Source organism: Haliaeetus leucocephalus, unplaced genomic scaffold, assembly GCF_000737465.1.
Source record: "Haliaeetus leucocephalus isolate CR32 unplaced genomic scaffold, Haliaeetus_leucocephalus-4.0 Scaffold362, whole genome shotgun sequence".
NCBI lineage: Eukaryota > Metazoa > Chordata > Aves > Accipitriformes > Accipitridae > Haliaeetus > Haliaeetus leucocephalus.
In genome coordinates, this window is record NW_010972798.1 from 7,202,170 (window position 1) to 7,220,949 (window position 18,780).

The 18,780-nt window shown below is 53.5% G+C and overlaps 1 protein-coding gene across 1 annotated transcript in view; it reads right to left on the reverse strand.

Moving 5' to 3' along the window:
- Positions 1 to 182: 182 nt before the first annotated feature.
- DIS3L2 (DIS3 like 3'-5' exoribonuclease 2) overlaps positions 183 to 18,780 on the reverse strand; it is a 197,037-nt gene continuing 178,439 nt past the window's right edge. The window contains exons 16-22 of the mRNA XM_010573014.1: positions 10,995 to 11,178; positions 9,716 to 9,802; positions 5,001 to 5,148; positions 4,592 to 4,722; positions 4,250 to 4,354; positions 3,428 to 3,529; positions 183 to 617 (exon numbers count right to left, since the gene is read on the reverse strand). Coding sequence (XP_010571316.1) covers positions 519 to 617; positions 3,428 to 3,529; positions 4,250 to 4,354; positions 4,592 to 4,722; positions 5,001 to 5,148; positions 9,716 to 9,802; positions 10,995 to 11,178 — 856 coding nt within the window. The 3' untranslated portion in view covers positions 183 to 518. The remainder of the gene's footprint in view (positions 618 to 3,427; positions 3,530 to 4,249; positions 4,355 to 4,591; positions 4,723 to 5,000; positions 5,149 to 9,715; positions 9,803 to 10,994; positions 11,179 to 18,780) is intronic.

Below are 18,780 nucleotides of genomic sequence, written 5' to 3' on the forward strand. Positions count from 1 at the left end.
TTATTGCTGGGATTCCTGGCCGGGGGAATACGGAGGAGACAAAATAAAACCTGCGCGAGCCCCCCATGCAGCTGCTGACCCAGCTTTTATTACATGACACGCAACCCTGCAAGAAACCCTCCTGCATGGCCCCATGGCCGCATCCCACTGCATACCACCACATCCCGCCTGGGACGGTGGAGCCAGCCCCTCTCTGCTCCTCGGGACACGCGTCCCCACTCTGCCCTCACCACAGGCACCCGAGGTGGCTGGGGATGGACGCAGCTGCCTTAAAAAAAAAAGAGAAAGCATCAAGCTAAAAATATCTGAGAGTAGAAATGCTCTGACTGGGGCAGGCTCAAGCCCTGAGCCCTGCTCCCAGATGGAGTTAAAATCCAACCCAGAAATAAAACGGCATCGGTTTTAAAACTCAAAATCCCAAACTCTTCATGGGTCCCCTCCACCTCCGGTGGGTGCCAGTGCGGGGCCTGGGAGGTCAGCAAGTGTCGGCAGTGGGGAGCATACGCAGCCCGGGGTGCTCACTTCTCCGAGTTCGGCCTCTTGAGCAGGGCGCTGTACTTGAGTGGGACGCCATCCGATGTCAGCATGACCTCCACCAGCGTGAAAATGGTGATCACCTTCAGCGAGGGAGAGAAAGACAGAGAGAAGAGGGTTTTTCAGGTGGCTTGGCTTCACACCAGGATTTGCTGAGAGCCGTGCTGGCTTTTTGCTGCCTCTGCTGCGGCACCCATCAGGAGACGGGGAGTGGGGCAGGATGGTTTCAGATAGCTCTGCTGGGGTCCAGGGTGCTCCTGGGGCTGGATGCAGCATCTTCAAGGGCAACACCGCTGGTCTGCGAAGCCAGCCAGGGAACCCAAACTGACCTAAATGAGCCTCCCAAAACATCCTCATTTATTCCAGCCTGATCTGGCGCCACTCTTGTTCCCTCACAGTCCATGAAGGAGTGTGGGTGATTGTGCACTCCTCAGCTTTGGGTCCCAACCTCCCCTAAAGCCTGCCCGTGTCTCCCTTCTCCAGCTGGAGAACGTACATCATCCCTTAATGAAGCAACTTGGCCATGTGCCAATGGTGAGCTGCAGGAAGAAGGGTTTTCCACATGACGCTGAGCATTTTCTCAGCATCTTGCAAGGAGGGAATGACCTCCCCGTGTCCCCACTGCAAGAGGAGACCCAGGAAGGGAGCACGATGGATGAGACAGATGCAAGGGAATAAAGACCCCAGAAAAATCAATCCCTCCTGTTCAGGAATGTGCCTCTGCCTGCTGCCACCTCCCCGGTCCTCTGACTCCATCTCTTCGTGCAATTGTGCAGATTAGAAACGTAAAGCATCGATCAGGTCTATCCACGAGGTACAGTTAACATGCTGGCTGGGACACCGGGAAGGGGCTGCCCCAGGGCCAGGCATCTGGAGACTTTGCTTGCTGAAGCCCCTTCTGAAGCCCTGCGCTGTGGCAGGGCTCGATGGGGCCATCTGCTCGGGGCTGGCCCGCAGGAGGAGCGGGCACAGAGCCACTGGCATAACCTTGTCAAACCCTTAGCTCATCCAGCACCAGCAACTCCAGATTAATCATTCAGAGCAGGAAAATCTCATTGAGACTTAAACGTATCAAAGTGGCCAGCGAGGAGCAAACTGCAGGGAAATCCTTTTGCAGATCACTGCCCAGATAGCTGCTGGCTACCTAGCCCCAGCCCCCTGCCCGCCCCAGCTGGCAGGAGCGTGGGGGGCGGTGGCCATGGGGCACGTCTGGGGGAGTCAAATGGGGATTATCAGGGCTCTCCCTTGCAATCCTGCCTCATCCCTTTGCTGAACCACTGGGGAACAGCATGATTTCACATCAAATCCCGAGTCTTAGATCCACTTCATACTCAAGGCCTGAGTAATGCCCGCTGAGGTCTTGGCCATCTCCTGGAGCTCAGGGAGAGATGGGGGCAACATCTCCCCTCCATGGCAGGGCCAGCCAGCCCAGACCCCTGTACAGCTTCCCGCAAACAGCCTTCCCCTATGTTCCCCGTTGCCTGGCCAGGCCGAGCCGAACCGGGAAGCAGAGGCCAAGTGCCGGGGCCAGGTGGTGAGCTGGGGGTGCTCCGTGCCACGGGGTGTCCGGGTGACACCTCTGATGGTTCAGCACGGCTGCCAGGGACCTGGCTCATCCCAGCGCTGGAGATCAACACAGGGATCTGCTGGCTCAGAGGACAGCTCGGAGCCTGCTCCCATGGGAGGGCTCTGGTGTTTTCTTAGGAGGGGTGGAGGGTTTGTGGAGGAGTTTCCTCTAGTGCTGAGTGTTTGCTTAACCAAAATGGGCCCTGCTCATGCTGGGGCGTCATTTTTCATGCGGGTCCCTGCTAGAGTGTAAGTGATACCCGCTCCTGTAGGAAAGGAGGAACCAAGGCCACTTCGGGCCCCTTCCAGGGGGCTTCTCTGAGCCAAGCTGAGAAAGTAAAGCTCAGCTTCAAAGGGAGGGAGGCCTGCAGAAATGTCTGCAGCAGCCAGGGACCTCAGCCAGCTCTGACCACAACATCTCACCTGGGAAGGAAAGGACTCCCCAGGACATGCATCATACCAGGTGGGAGGGTCAGCCCAGCCCTGTATCGGGAGTCGTTTTCATCTAGCCCTAGGTGGACAAGGATGGGCTGTGCTGGGCTTGGTTGGAAATGGGGTTCAAGTGCAGAGCCCCAGGAGTGGTGCAGGGAGAGGTTTGGGATTCAGCCCTCCTGTCCCCACCCAGGCAGCAGGCAGGGATCACAGCAGTCAACACAGCTGTGATTTTATAGCAATGCCAGACAAAAGTTGGCAAAGAAGCACCACTTAATCAAGCCAGACAAATGCGATTGCTCCCTTTGATTGAGTTACTGAGTTAATAGATGACAGGGACACAAGAGAGAGATTTCTAGATGCTGTTAAACCATTTGACACTGCATCTCAGGAAGTCTGACTTAAAAAATTCCTCCTAATTGGGTCTCAACCCTGTCGCAGGGATGGAAACCTGAAGGAAGGGCTGTGCCATTGAAAGGGCAAGGAATGCCAGGATGGGGGAAAGGGTCTAGACAGGCACTGCCTTAGGCTTGATCTTTCTTAACATCTTAATTGATGATCTGGAAGAAGGAAGTAAACAGCATGTTAATTCAATTCCTGGAGGAAACTGAACTGGGAGGCAGGGCACACAGCAGGCAGGGCAGAGTATGAAGGCCATGGAGGGGTCAGATGCGGGGGCAGTGATGGGGTGGAGCAGGGCTGGATGGCAGAGGAGGTTGAGGCTGAGGTTGGGCTCTTTGGGGAGGGGACACCGAGGGACAGCAGGACCTGACAGCCTGTGAGGTAGTCCTGCCTCCTGGACCTGTCCCTGCAGAGATCATGGGATCCACATTGCACACAGCCTCCATGCCAGCCCCATGGTGTTGCGAGCCCATCCCGTGCTGGGGGGTCTTACCTGGGGCACAGATTCCTCCTCTGGCTTCTCCGGCTCCCACATGAGTGTCAGCTCTGGCTTCCTCCCCACCTTCTGGAAGTGGAAGCCCAGCAAGGGCAGTGCCTGCAGGCAGGGAGAATGTTGGGAACAGCTTGTGGCCCTGAGAACAACCCCCCACTCAGCTATCCCTCTCCACTTTGCCTGTGGATGGGGACAACGCTGCTTTTGCCCAGCACTCTGCCTCTGCAGCTCTTTAACAACTGGGATGCAGCAGCCCATAAGCCTGAGCCTAGCACGTAAATCAGTGGCTGCTGTGATACACAAACAGCCCATATATCATGCTATATGTCCTGTTTAAAGATGTCATTGCCAGCCATATAACCAGGTTATTAAGAGAAGATGCTGTCGCTAACCGCAGGTGCTGGCCTACAGTGGTGCTGTCACAGCCCCTGATATACCATCTGATTAAATGAAATGAAAACCAGCCTTGCTCCCTTTCCTTGCTTCAGCTCCGTGTTGATCTCTGTCCCCCTGAATCTGTCTTTATTCCCTTTTACTTAGACTAGATCACCCCCAGCATGTAGCTGGGAGAAGCTGGTCCTCAGAGACTGGGTTGCTCCAGACCTCCCCAGGCCCTCATGCCTGCCTGAGGCCAAGGGATGGAGGGGAAACCCCATGAAGGCTCCCTCCCCTCCAGCTAGCCTGGCTTGGACGCAGCTCTGCCAGCTGCAGGTCTGGCACAGAAAGGCACCAGGACAGCCACTGCCTCTGATGACGCCTGGCTGCTGCAGCCCTCTTTGGTGAGGCAGCGTTGGGACTGCCTGATGCTGGTGAGGTACTTACATTGCAGTAGATGCGCTTCTGGACTCCAAATTTCAGCACCAGGACATCAAAGGCTTCGTTCAGGACACCCATCACCATGGCCTCCGACTCCAGAGGACCACACTCCTGCCAGGAGATAGGGCTGTCACTACACTGGCATCCCCCATCCAGCTGTCCCCAAGGGGAGCCAGTGTCTCCAGGTCCTGGAGCTCTGGCGGTGGTGGTTGGCAGTGTGTCCCCTCTCTGTTTGCCTTCCCCAAGGCCAGCTGGGCAGCCATGCAGCTCTCTGCCCGGTGGCATCTAGGCTGAACCTTCATGGGGAAATCCAAAGATGCCTCGGGGGAAGACAGTCTTGGCTCTTACCCTGACGAAGATGGCAAAGAAGAGGTCAGCGCTGAGCTCCTGCACCCTCTTGGAAGCCATCTTCCGGTCGTTGCAGTGATCTGCCTGTCTCTGGATGGCCTCTTTCTCCATCTTGATGGGGGAGCTGGCACCTGGAAAGGGGACAAGTGACAATGATGTGCCCATGCTCCCTTTTGCTCCAGAGCCGTGACATGGCATCCTGGACCCAGACGTCCAGTTCACCTCTGTGTCCCTATTATTTTGAGGGCACCCACGTGCCAGGGAGCTGCCCTGTGGGACGCAGACTCCAAGCACCCGGCACCCGTGGCAGGCAAGGCAGGAACCCAGGAGTTCTGCCTGTGCCAGGCACAGCCACCCCCTCCCCCCACAGCACCCAGAGCTGCTCTGCAAGCAGCCAGGCAGCACCCACCGAGCGAGGCGGAGAGGAGACGGTGCACGATGATGTCTGCGTAGCGGCGGATGGGTGAGGTGAAGTGCGTGTAGAAGGGCACGTTCAGGGCGTAGTGCCGAAAGAGGGTCTCGTCCTCCAGGACACCGGTGCAGAAGTAGAGAGCCATCTGAAAGGGGTGAAAAGAGAGGGAAGGGTGTGAGCACGGATGGTGGCAGGACCCTGCCCAAGGCTGGAGGAGTCTGTGTCTGCAAGACAGAGCTCCAGCAGCCGACGGTCCTTCACCTGCTGCTCAGTTTGGGCTGTGCAGGGACAAGGTGGGTGCTGCAGGAACTGAGCACAGAGCAAAAGGGGCAAAGCCACTGCAGGGAGCTGCTGGCTGCCAGCTGGCCCTGCCTGGCCCCAAGGATTGCATCAATTTCCATGTCACACATAGGTTTAAGCAGTCTCCTGCTTCTGCTCAGGCCCTGAGGCTCATTCGCAATCCCCCCATCTTCCAGGGGAGAGCCCAGCCTGTCCCATGCCCACCACAGATGCTCTCCCGACAAGGGGTCTCGCAGCGCAGCTCCCATGACAGGCTCTGTGGTTCTGAGTCCGGCTGCAGGCTTTGCACACCCATTGTGCCTGCTTGGAGAGCACTGGAGGGTGGGATGAGTGGCTCCTCTGTTCACCGAGGAGGAAGAGACAGCCCTGCTGTGATCCCCGCTGCTCCATCCCACGACGACAGCTGGGAAGCCGAGCAGCTGGACTGCCCATTTAAACCAACACCGGGGCCGCAGTGGCACCGTGCTGCCCAGCAGCCTCTTCAGCGGGAACCTCTCCCGGCTGCGCCGCCCCTGTTATCCCACATGTTACCGCTTTTATTTTACATCTGTGAAACACCAGCCCTTGGGGCTAGGAAAACAACGGGGGCTGAGCCCAGGTGGGAGGGGAGGCTGTGTGGCTTAGGGGGGTTGCGGCGGGGTCACGGCACAGTGGCGATTGAATGAACCCATTTAAAAATAAGACCAAGTGATTTAAAAAAAAACAGGAGTAGCCAGCTCTGATTACAGAGCCGTCCTGGGATCCACAGTTTGGGCAGCTGTATCCTCTGCTCTCCAACTCAGCAGCACAGCCAGCTCCTGCTGAGCAGCAATGCACTGATCCGGGCAAGTAAACAGAGCAGGTTAAAAAAAGCAGCATCGGTCCCGGCCTTATTATGAGACCCAAGAGCTGGGATAGGAGCTGTGGTGGCTGCCAATTTCCACAACCCAGAATTAAATTGTTTCTGATGGACTCCATGAAGTACGGTCTCCACTCAATTAGCTCAGCTCCCACCGAACAAGGCTCTGCGCGGTCGGGCAGGGAGGCACGCCGAGCGCTGGAGGCTGCTGCGGGAGAAGATGAGTGCTCTTGTGCAGACAGACAGCATGAAATTACAGGGAGTTTATAGGCACTTTTGCCAGGCTGCTGGGCAGAAAGGAGGAAGGTCCCTGCAATGCCAGGTAGATAGAGAGCAGAGTGCAGGTCAAAATCCCTGCTACAAGAAAGTCACTGAGAAGGGCTCATCCCTTCCCCATGCCCAGCAGTGCAGGGCAACCCCTGCCTTGTTTCAAGTTAGAAAAGATGCTGAAGGTCCCACGCTGCTTGCTGTTGTCTGGGGCACTTCTTCCTGATGGATGTGCTGCCAAACCCAGCTGCTGCTGGGTCCAGTGCCATTTTTGACACCTTTTTGGCAGCTTATAACCCTCCATGAGGTTGGCATCAGCTTGGGTATCATAGCAAAAATACTCCTCTGGGCTGTGGTAAGGTTACACACTGCAGGGAGCTCAGTCCAACATGTATCTGACACCCGTCCTCACCACCATGACAGTGCTACCCAGTGCCATCAGCCTGGCATAATGTTTTCTCATTAACAGATTTGGCTCACAAGTTGTCTCAAATCCCCAGGGTTTGCTGCAATCCCTGGAGAACCACGAGGAGCCTGGAAATAAATCAGCCCCAGCCAACCAGGGGCAGCTTTGCTCTCATGGACAGATTGAATCCCTGAGTGACTGAGCCCCTGAAAAATGGTATGTCGCTGCTCCTTCATCTGTTACAAGGCTCCTGGCATGGCAATCCAGGCACTCCCCCAGACACACGCATTACCAGTTGCTTTCCATCTCCTCCTCCAAGACGCTGATATATTGATCACCAGCGTGCAGCAAAGATGGAAGACACAGGCTTGGCATGGCCATGGGTTAAACCTGTGGGCAGCTTGTTTTGGCTGATTTAACTGCAGCCTTGTCCCTGAAACACCAGCTTTATCACTGGGAGCTGAGATGTGTGCAGGGATACAGGTGACTCCTCAGTGCACTCACCAGAGGGTCTCATCATGCCATCTGTCAGAGCAATGGCCCAGCCCTCGACACTGTCAGGGGCCCCTGCATGGCTGTGCTCCACAGCTGCCAACACTCAGATCTGTCCTCTCCCACAGGAGGGACTGCGACATCCGGGGACACAGGCAGGATGGGGCTGATTCTTCCATCTGCTCTAATACTGGTGGCAGACAGCAAAAAATCCTCCTCCCAGGGAAAGCTCCTTCTACCCAGTAACTGTCTGCACTTTCTGAGGGGCACTGACATGGCTTTAAAGTACATGTCCTCGTCATTTAGCAGGGGGAATAGTGGACATCTGAAATGCTCAGAATTTTGGGGAGCTATGAGTCCACCCCACAACAAGTGTGGTCAGGGACCAGAGACTGCAGCAAGCAACACTGATGTCTCTCATCCCCACAGTGCCGTGGTCCTTCCTTATCGGCTGGAGGTCATACGGATCCACCCTGTGAGCACATCTTCAGTCAGATTGGAAAGTGGCCCTAAAGATGGGAGGGAAGTGTCTGCCCACCTGGCCAATGGCTTTGGGCAAATCTGAAATTCCATTTACAAAATAAACAACAGCAAATGGCCAACTGCGTAAGCTCATCCCAGGATCAAGATAGATTTCTCCTTCTTCTGGCTCATGCTCCACTTCCAATGATGAGAGCACCCCATCACGTGTGGCAGTACCATCCTGCCGGAGAATGCCAGCAGACAGGAATGACAGCAGATGGGAACACTGCTCACGATCCAGACACAGGCTGCCCTGCAGGGCTGACAGGCTCAGCTGTAAACTGGGTTTTGCCTATTATAGGAGTTTGCCAGACAACAGGTTTTCCAGGCGTAAGTGGACTGCACAGCACACCTGAACACAAAGGCACCTTGGTCTTTTGACGATGAAAAGAGTCTAGTTCTTGCCAAAATCATGCTTTGTGGATAATCACCTTTAAAATTTCCTCTTTCCTCTTCCCCAAACTCTCTGTCTGGTATCTGCTCCACAGAAGACTTCATCCCTAAAACCTTGATACCTCTTTAGTGTACAGATCTGACATGTATTCATAGGGCTAAATCTTAAGAGCCACTGGGAGGTATCTCAAAGCACACCCACTACCTCTCCAACCACAGCCTCAGGAGACCACACAGGCAACATCTCAGCAAGTCAGTGGGTCCCCAAAAGCTCATCTCCTTCTTGGTGCCACTGCAGAACCAACTTGCTTTCTCCTTGCTCATCCCTCCTGGCCAGCAGCTGGGCTTGCTCTACGTGCTGCTGCTGGCAAAGCCCAGGCTTGTGCCACAGTGAGCAGGACCCAAGAGAAACCCCAAGGAATTCATGTCACCAGTGCACCTTCCACCAAAAAAGGAAGATGTGACAGAAGACACCAGGACAAGCCAAAGCAGAACACAGGATCTGGGACAACAGACCCAGCTGGAGAGGACACTCCCTGCACTTTACAAAGTAGCACTCCTGAGCTGGACACATACATGAGGGGGTGATTTACTAAACAGCTTCAGTCCCCAATCCCACTTGCAAGTCACTAAACTACAGCAGGACTTCAGGCAACTGCTAATGAGTAAATGGAGCAAATAAGCTAATTAGAAGAGTGGCAGTCAAATGAGTGATGTTGGGAAGATGATTCATTCCTGCAGTGATAAGCAGGCCACAGCAGAGAGACCACTTCAGGAACGTGACCCTTCTCCCTGTTGGGTAGGACTTCCCTCAGAAGAGGCTGTGCTATGCCCAACTGCAAACATAGAAAGGCAGATGCTTCACAAAAACTTTTTTTTGATGGTGATAAGCACCCAAGTAAGTGTCCTAAGCTGCAGATGCACCAAACATGACAATCAATGTGAGCAGAACAAGCTTCTCTTGGTCTGGAGAGAGACCAGAGGGTTTCCAGAGCTCCCCTGCTTCTACAAGCATGTGTCTGGGTACCAGACTGTGCTTATGGCCAGTCCCACACCCCTACATCATCCTCATTCTTGATTCCTTCTTTGGACCAGTTGGGATACCATGATGTGAAGAAATGGCACAAACATGAACCACGGAGCCCTCCACCAGCTCTTCACAGAGGAGGCTGGGTCCTTGTGAGTCTGCTAACATCCCGCATGCAACTTCAAGGGTGAAATGTCCCAACCAGTAATAACAGTGACACTATGCGGGGTGACGACAGACTCAGCCTGACCCTGCCAGTGAAGCTTTGCTGCCCAGGGTATACCCCCACTGCCAGCTGCATGGGGCTGGAGGCACTGGAGGAAGCTTCTGGCAGCCCCGCAGCACCGTGTTCACTCTCCCTCTACATAACAACCAGCTACGGTAATGCAGAAGAGGCAAGGGTTGAAGATGGAGCCACAGTAGACAGCTACAGCCAGATGTGTCCGACAGCACAGGGCTGTTCTCACCTGCATGGGCCTGGAGAACATGTTGGTCAGCACTTCTTTCCTGGCTTCGGAGTATTTGTCAGCACCAAATGTTTCATTTAAGCTTTTCTGGAGGACGAAAGAGAGAGAGCATTCAGTCTTGGCAAGCTATGGTGGTAGGGGGACCCAGGCAGACCTTACAGGGGCAAACAGCAGCTCGTCTAAGCCAAATTCCTCCTCTCCCTGCAAATCCTCTCGTAAGCCAAAAAGTGCATGTGAAATTGGGCTTTCCTCTGGTCCCAGCAGCCCCAATAGGATTGCACACACCGTCCTTCTGAGCACCGACCCACCTCCTGGGGTCAACTGCAGGGAGCACCTGGGGCACAGGGACTGCTGGCTCCGTCCCCAGACATGCAGCGTGTGAGAGCACCCGTAACAAATCTCCTGACCTGCGCCTGGCTCCCATCCAGCTACTGAGAGCTTCAGCGCACAGACTAATGGGACTCTGGGGAGACATAGATACAGGAGGTCACTGCCTGGGGCTAGTGGCTAGGAAGGGCTGGAGGGTTCAAAGTGCAGGAGAGGAGCTGAGTGCGCAGCCCCATGTCTGCTGACATAGCCTTGGTGCAGCCAGCAAGCGGGAAAGCAGTCCCAGCTGATGGAGGGGTGTGCGGGAGGCCAGCGGGGATAGGATTAACAGAGGATTATCCACAGTCCAGTTGTGGCGAGTAAAGAAAATCCTGGAACCTGTGCTGTGCTGTTCAGCTGGAGTTCAGCCTCGGGACACGCTCAGTGGAGGATCGGTCAGATACCTCCCGCGCTGGCTGCGTCTGACCTTTCCCAGCACTGCTCTCCAGTCCTTCCCAGTCATCCTGCTCTCTGCCCTGCCCTCCCTGAGAAATTCAGCAGCCCAGACAGAAACACTCCCTTGCAGAGCTACTCTTCCTGTGGTACAGAGCAAATGCCCTGCCCAGGACCTGCCAAGAGAAGGCAGAGAAAGGAAATCTGGGTGTCCCAGCAAGTCCTCCTGCACGGAAACATCCTTCCCATTGCACTGGGGTCACTTGCAAGGTCCTCCCTGCCCTGCTTTAAGCTCTGTGCACAACATGGCTGACTGGGGCAGGCTGGGCCACCCTTGCCCAGCGCTGGTGGCGTCAAGAGTGAGTAAGGGAGTTTTTTTGTTTTGGCATGGGATAGTTGTCAGCTCTGCTTGGGCAGAGGGGGACAGGGAATAAACCACACGCTGCTGCAACCATGCCATCACGTAGCTGCCCACCCTTCACCCCCATGGCCCTGCCCCCCGCCAGGCCAGTGCACTCACATGCAGGGTCCCCGCACTGCTGAAGTCGATGTCAAGGCCAACTTGGTTGCAAAACTCCATGAGGTCTTTCAGCAGCTTGGTTTGGGGCGGGGGGTGGCGGCGAAGCAGGGCCTGCTCAGGGAAGGAGCGGTAGATCTGATGGGCCACAGCCATGTTTGCGAGCAGCATGAACTCTTCCACCAGCCTGCAGCATGAGAAAAACAACCCGGGGGCCCAGTTAGAGAGGAGAGTCCCCTGGGAAGCCAAGCCCGTCCATAGTGATGGGAACTAATGTGACACGGGGGTACAGGGGAGCAGCTTGTAGTTGCTGTTATAAGCACAGATTAGATGTGAGACTGCAGCAAATCCCCCCCCAAATTCTCACTTTCTAGCTGAGGTTTCCCCGGGGACTCAGAGCAAGCCGTCCTGCTGGTGCAGACAAGCAGAAGTCAGTGACAAATTGACAGCTTAAATTAGGATAAAATAATCTCCCTTTAGGTCATTTTATCTCCTGAAACTCTCGACAAGCAAAACAAACGCTGTGCAAGAGATAGCATGGAAAACAAACACACATCGCTGTCTTCCCAGGCCAGAGAAAACAGTGTCTCGCTCACTCCCCCATCCCAATCTCGACATGTGTGGTCAAGCCCAGCCATCAAGCCCTGCCTCACGCCGGGCTTCCACCCAGGGCAAGATGCAGCACAGCCCCTGGGCAAGGTAAGCCACCAGCGCAGCTTGCTGCGGGGCTGCCTCCGGCATCCGGGCGATACAAGGACTCTGGGGGCTCCTCCATGCAAGCTGCAGACTGCTGGGGGTATCCCAGGGTGGGGTGAGCCCACCCACCTTCCAACTCTGAATTTACAAGCATTGAATGTAAATCTCCAGGGCTACACACTGCAAAGAAAAGCAATCCCAGTGCCACAGATCATTTTTGGAGCATTTATGGGTTGTGCTACCAGCTGTAGGGCTGTGCCACAGGAGACTTGTTTAACTGGGCTTAGATAAGCAGAGAGATGTGCTTAACTGGGCTTCCTGCTATTTGCTGCATGTATTCCCAGGACTCCTAACTGGTGCTAATTGCCAAAAAAGATAATAGATTTACAGAAGTAACCTCATCCTCCGAGCAATGCCTGAGCGAGCTGTTGCTGATTATGCTGGCTCAGCCCCGTTGCTCCTGCAGGCAAAGCAGCAATTTTGCAGGGCTGGCTGGGGGACCAGGGCTGGAGCCGGTGGTCCTGCAGCTCCTGGCCCTGGCCATCACTGGGGGGGACTGGCCAGGTGAGATGTGCAGGGTGCTGTGCTCCTGGGGTACTTGCTACAGCAGCAATACATTCCCAGCCTGGGAGCACTTGCCAAGAATTCAAAAGAGAAAGGAAATAAAGACAAGCCCAGAGGAGGAATAAGCACCTGACAGTGATAATCAGCAGTGGAAATGTTCATCTTTAATGGGAAGGAGCTCCTTTAGTAAGAGCTTTGTGGGTTCTCCCAGAGCGTGTTGTGCCAGAGGCCAATACTTCAGACCCTGCAGGGAGGGCAGGAGGGACACCCTGGCGCATGGGCAGTGCGGGAAGGGGTGGGGAGCGGCACAGCTTAAGTGGGAATGGGCTACCCATCCTGTCCCCCAAAACACCTGCCGATGGGCAGATGCTACCAGAAGGCCAAGGGCTGCGTCAGGGGGTGGGCAAGGACGTGGGAGCAGGGTCAGTACGCACTCATGAGGGGTGACTTCCAAGAGGATTGAGCCAAGCTCTTGCTGCTCCTGTGCAGCTAAGCCAGCAGATGGCAACATCGGTCCCTCTATGGCCACCGGCACTGGGGGGCTGTGGGACAGCATGGCCCAAGGGTGCTGGGCACCCTGGCTGTGCAGCACCCAGGGGTGGGAGGCAGGGCGAGCAAGTAGCACCCAGTGGGTTATGGCACGGCCATCCCCATCTCCTGGGTGTGGGTGGACCCACCAGGTCTCACCCAGCTGCCACACCTGCAGACGGCACGTGGGGAACGGTGGCCTGAGGACACGTGCGAGGCTGTGCCAGGCCACGCTCATACCCACGAAGCTCTTTCTTCCCAAGCCAGCTCGTAGCAAGGCACAGCAAGCAGTGTGGGCTGCGAAAGGCAGTGCCTCTCCTTCCCATGGGCTTTGGTGCAAAGAAAAAGGGAGACATTTCCAGTGCTAGCCCCAGCTACACAGATGCACACATGGGCAAAGGTTGGCCATGGAGTCCCTGTGCCTCCCTCGAAATGTGGCCTCTACGAAGTGAGGTGCAAACCCATTTTTAAAGACAAAGCAATAAACACCCATGAACAGCATCTCCTCTTTGTCACAGGCGCAACATGCTTATCACATGCCCTAGAGACAAACACTGTAAGTGAGTGCTCAGACAGCCCCTGCCATTCTTGCTCCTGTTGAGCACTGGAGTGTGAAGCCTTTACCTCTTACCTCCAGGGACACTTTGGGCTGGATGCAATTTCCACCTGACTATTAAGTTCTGCATTTTGTTTTACCATGTTGGGGCTTGGGCTTTAACATTTTCCTGGAGATATCCTTGTTCTGATGTCGTAGGTAGTACTGAACTGAAGCTAATACCTAAGCGCCCTCCTGCCAGGGATGCTTTTACACCAGAAGGAGAATTAACAGCACATACTTCCCACTTTGCTTTGCAAAATCCCATCCTCTCTCCCTTCAACACCACATGTGGAGCACCAGGCCCCAGACAGCATCAAAGACAGCCCCCATCAATAAAAGGTACCTGGCACATGGTTGGATTGACCGCATGGGCAGGAAAATCTTATCAGGAAGCACCCAGGAGTTTTGCACCTGTGACAGGGTGTGCAGGATGTGATCACAGATATTCAGAATTGAAAAGCTACTCGTCCTGCTCGCTCACCAAAAGGCAGGGGCAGGCTTTGGGAGATGTGGCTGCGGTTTGGGCTTTCAAGGAGCAGATAACATGGATGAGGTCAAACACTGCCCTGTATCTGGGGGGAAGAGAAGCCCCAGGACCCAATGGGTCAGTTTGTGTCAGCTCAGGTTAATGAACCACAGTGCCCTGAGAAGGCTGCAATGCCCTGTGCATTGATGCTAAAACACCCTGCAGGGATAGAGGGTCCTTCCCAGCTCTGGATCACCTGTGGCTCATAGAGCTGCTCCCCACACGCACCCCATTGCAGCAGCCCTGCAATGAAAGGGATGAACGGTGTGGGGCTGCTCCATGCTAACTCCTAGGCAGGTTTGTTTTAAACATCAAGATTTAGTCCCCAGGGAGAGGAAAGCAGCTTCCAGAAGGGACAGGTCACAGCTGGGCTAATCTGGAGCATGTGAGAGCCTGCCAGGGTCAGAGGGAACGGGCTGGGGACAGCGAAGGAGCTGGCACCTGTGCCTGGAGTTAAGCAAGGTCACCTCTTCCAGCAGAGCAATGGGGTCTGTGGCTCAGGACACAAGAAGGGAGCCAAGGTCTACAACAAACAGCTTAACGTGGCAGTCTCACTGCACCTAAAAGGAAAACCATATTCCCATGAGGGGCTCATGCTGAGGCTGCATGGGATGTTGGAGACTCAGGAGAACGAGCCAGGGCTGGGACAGTCCATGAAGCCAGCAAGTCTTCAGGTGCTGAGGAACAGGAGGGCACAGCAAAGCTGCTGCTTTCCTGCCCTCCCCACACGGCCTTTTAGTGGCACTTTTAGCTAGCGTCCTCACCAGGGCTTCAACTTGGCAAGCGCTATGCCGCTGCTTGGAAAAAAGCAATGGATGCTGAGGCAGGCAGGAGCAGAGGCTGGCTGGCAGCAGCCTGGGGCCAGATCAGTGCCTGGCACTGGTGTTGTGGGGAGCCGCGCTGAAGCCCTGCTAATTTGTCGGCAGGTCAAACGACAGAGGGTTTTTTTTTCTTTTTTCTTAAAACAGCCTAGCTTGGAGTTTGGCTTGGTGCAGCTAGCAGACGGGAGTGCAAAGAAAAATATTTCATGGCTAAAAAAATGGAGACAGAAAGACTGGTCCATCTGAACGCACGCTGAATGAATCCCATGTGAAATGCATTCTAACGCCATCGCTACAGTTTCCTCTGGATTAGCTGAGCTATCCTTGGCTCCCGGCTCCATAAAATCCCATAAACAATCTGATCTGAACTTTTGCCCTTTCTGTGCTGATGCGAGGTTTCCTCCACTGTCCTGCAGAGAGGGTTAGCAGGTGGCTGTCCCTCCTGTAGGTGCCTGCAGATCCCGGCTGTCCTGCTCACTGGGGCTGCAGGAGGGACAGTATCCAAACCTGTTCAATGCATCATTTAACATGTGCGCACGCGAGAGGGAGGAGAGGGAGGGGTGGGATGGCTTGTGAGCTCTGTAACATGCGTAAGCATCTTCTGCCCGGCTCTTTCAATACCCAGATTTTGATTATGAGTTATGGGCTTGGTGCAGGAGCTAGTGAGTGAAACTCTATAGCCTGCCTTATGCAAGAGGTCAGCCGGAGTGTATGGTTTTCAAAAGGACTTGCCTCTGAGTTTCAAACATGATCGAGGCATGCTGGCTCCTAAATCCCACCAATTGCTGGGGAGATTTCAGGCTCCTGAGATGCTCTTAAACACAGAATTTGGTGCTTTTCAAAGTATCTTAAATGATGGTCACGGCTCCTGTAGGCAAATTGTTACTGATGAGATCTCAACGGCAGACCCGAACCCAAGCTACTGGGCTGTAACTCCTTTCACACAGCTCCTACCAGAGCCAAACATCCATGGGACACGGGAAGAGGAGCTGCACATTCAGCCCCTGGAATTGCTTTAGTAGCAGCATTACTATTTGCTCCATAAAAGCATAAAAGCTAGACCCTTCCCAATCTCTTGACAGCAACCTTGTAAAACTACTCACGTCCTCAGCAAGTTGGTTGGTTGACGGCAAATAAAATATTGGTTTCTCATGCCAAATCTCTGCAGAGCGAAGCAGGGCAAGTAAAATGCCTGTTTGGCTGCTTGTCTCCATGGCAATGTGGCCAGGCTATACAGCAGCCATCGAAGTGCCCACTCTCCCTGATTAACTTGACAAATGACATTAGCTAAGTAAGGTTTGCTGCAAGGGAGAGACAAGGAGTACTTTGTTTGCAATCCAGTAAGTGCAGGTAGGAGGCAGGCAGCTTGGTTAAAGCGAAGCAACACTGAAACATCTGCTGTTCCACCAGTATAACAGACCCATAGGCTTCAGAGCAAATGGCACTGAGGTAGGGCTGAGCAGATGAGCATGGCTCTTTCCCCCACACCGTCTTCTTCACCTCCATCCCCTCCTGCAAGATGTAACTGCTGGGTGTATCCAGGCATTGGAATTGTTCTCATAGCTGAGGTGTCGACTCAGGGATAACCCAAATCAGCATGTAGCTCTCCCATGGCAGGGTTGTTTTTTGCCTTTGACAGGCTGGAGAACTTGGTCCTTTCTTCACGTGTAGCTCATTGTGGAAACCTGCTCCCAAAGGGACAGAGCTGAACTGTCCTGAGCTGGAGTCCGAGCCCCACTTCCAATGGTGCTCCCTCTGGTTGGGTGAGCTGCCACCAGGTAAACCCCAGCATCTTTCCAGCATCTCAGACTTGAGCCAAATGTGACCAAATAATTTCTGCAAAGGTTACCAAACTTCTTACCCCTATTCCATTACAAAATTCCATCTGCTCCTCTCCGTCTTGTCTCCCCCTCACAGCCCTTGCTCTCTCCTGCACAGGGAAGAAGCCTTTTGCTGTTCAAACTCCTTCCTGGCTTCAGATCAGCTTACTATCCCAGCTTGGCACGGGTTTGTGCTTCAACCAGCCGTCAAGGCCTCTGGTCTCTCAACCCATAGCTACATGTCTGCCTCAGGTGTCCAGCTCTACACTGGGTCCAAATAGGGTTAGGACAGTATAGCATCACACTTGGTTAGTGTTTGAACCAAACAGTGCCATGGGAGGCTAGTGTTGAGAAAAGGAAGCCCTGATCTGTTTGTGTGTGTCTGAGAGGGCTCTAAAGACACTGATGGATATATGTCCCCTTGCTAAGGGCAGTACATTGCTGAGAGGCCTTGCTTTCTGCTGGCTCAAAGGGGATTATTGCTGCAGCTCAATCTCATAACAAACAAGAGATCTACAGCCACCTCCTGGGAATGGGACTCTAAATCCTGCTGCATTCTCTAAGAGAAAGTCACCTTCCACAAAAGGCTGCAAACAGTCCTGTGCACATCCAACAGCAGCAGCAGTATCAGCTGAAGGAAAACGGTAAAGAAACAGCACCACAGTTCAACCAACAAGCTCTCTCCAAAGTGTTAAGTCCAAAGATGCTGGATGTGGTATGACTTTTTCTTCTTTTCTTTAAATCATGTACGTTTATTTTTGATTACAGCTCTTCCATGAAGCAAAGGAACTTGAGAGGTTTCTATAAAAGCTCTTCTAAAAGAAACATTAGCTAATCCCACATCTCCTGAGAGTGCAGCCAATGACAGAATCATGCTCTTTGGCGAGTAGCTGGACCGGCACTTGCGATGGCTCTTTTCCATGCAAAATCCTGCAAGAATGGTGTACTGTCTTCCTGGTGACACTCTGCCTATCCAACAAACAGGAGCATCTTCAGCCATCCACTCTGGAAGAGCACTGCTGCTTGAAGAGTTATGAAAATCAAATCCCCTGTTATCCAAAAAACTGGATTGCAGTGTTATATATGAGCCTTGCAACGTTGGTGTGGAGCTCCCTTTGCCAATGACAGTTGCCAAAAGACCAAAAGCCCTTTTTTTTTGAAAGAAAAAGTAGTAAAAGGCAAGAACGCTGGCGGTTCCTGGCTTGATGAAAGTCATTTGTGCTCCTTTTGCAGCTAGCGGTAGCCTTGAACAAAGCATAGCTCAATAATGGAATTACTCCACTTTCTGAGATTGCTCAATTAGCTCTTGGTTAAAACTGTTAACATTGAAACTTGATGAGAATAGCAGCTCTGAGGCAGTTTTAGATTCATTTCTTACTAAGCTAGAATGGCTTTTCCCTCTAATGAACTCCCTTTCCGGGATATAATGAATGCCCTTTTTATTAGCTATGGTGCCTTCCCAGTAATAGATGCCTACAACACAAATGCATGGGAGGGTTTTCTGAATACAAATGCCACTTACTGGCTACTCTCACACCTTGAGGCTGGAAACGCCATGAGACGGCTCTCTTCATCCAAATTAACTGCTGTACGGTGGAAAACCGTTTTAAGCTCTCAACACTAAAGCTGGGCTACTGAAGGCATTTGGCATGATTAGGAATTAATTGCTTAAAGCCTGATGTACTGGGTTTGCACATGGGGATTTAGACCACTAGAAAAACCTCAACCCTTTGCCTAAGTTCCTTTGAAATTATGGATGCCACTTTGCAGCCCCATTACATAGAAAAGCTGACTTAATCTGGCAGCACAATGTCAGGCCAGACATCGGGCTGCTGAAGATGGCACAAGCAGCCATAGAGCCTACAGCACCTCTTGGCATTTTGCTACATGGATGGCAAATACTCCCTGCCTGGCCTGGAGCTCCTCAACCTCATCTGTGGTTTGTATGGAAGGGATAAAGTCAATGTTCACCCATCCCACCACCCTCCATCCTGTCTTGATCCAAGTGGCAAAGGAAATGTCATCGAACTAAAGAGCAAGTGTCGCAGAGGATGCAGTCTCTGCGGGCTGCTCCTCTTCATTAAATGTTAATATGACTGCAGCCTGCTCCTTTTCATGCAAATTGGCGACAATCTTCAGACTCCTGGCATGAAGCTGAAGTGCCCCTCTGTGCCAAAACAGTGTCCTCAGCTGCCGCAAGCCAGGAATGAAAGCTCAGACCTGCACCCATGTGCTG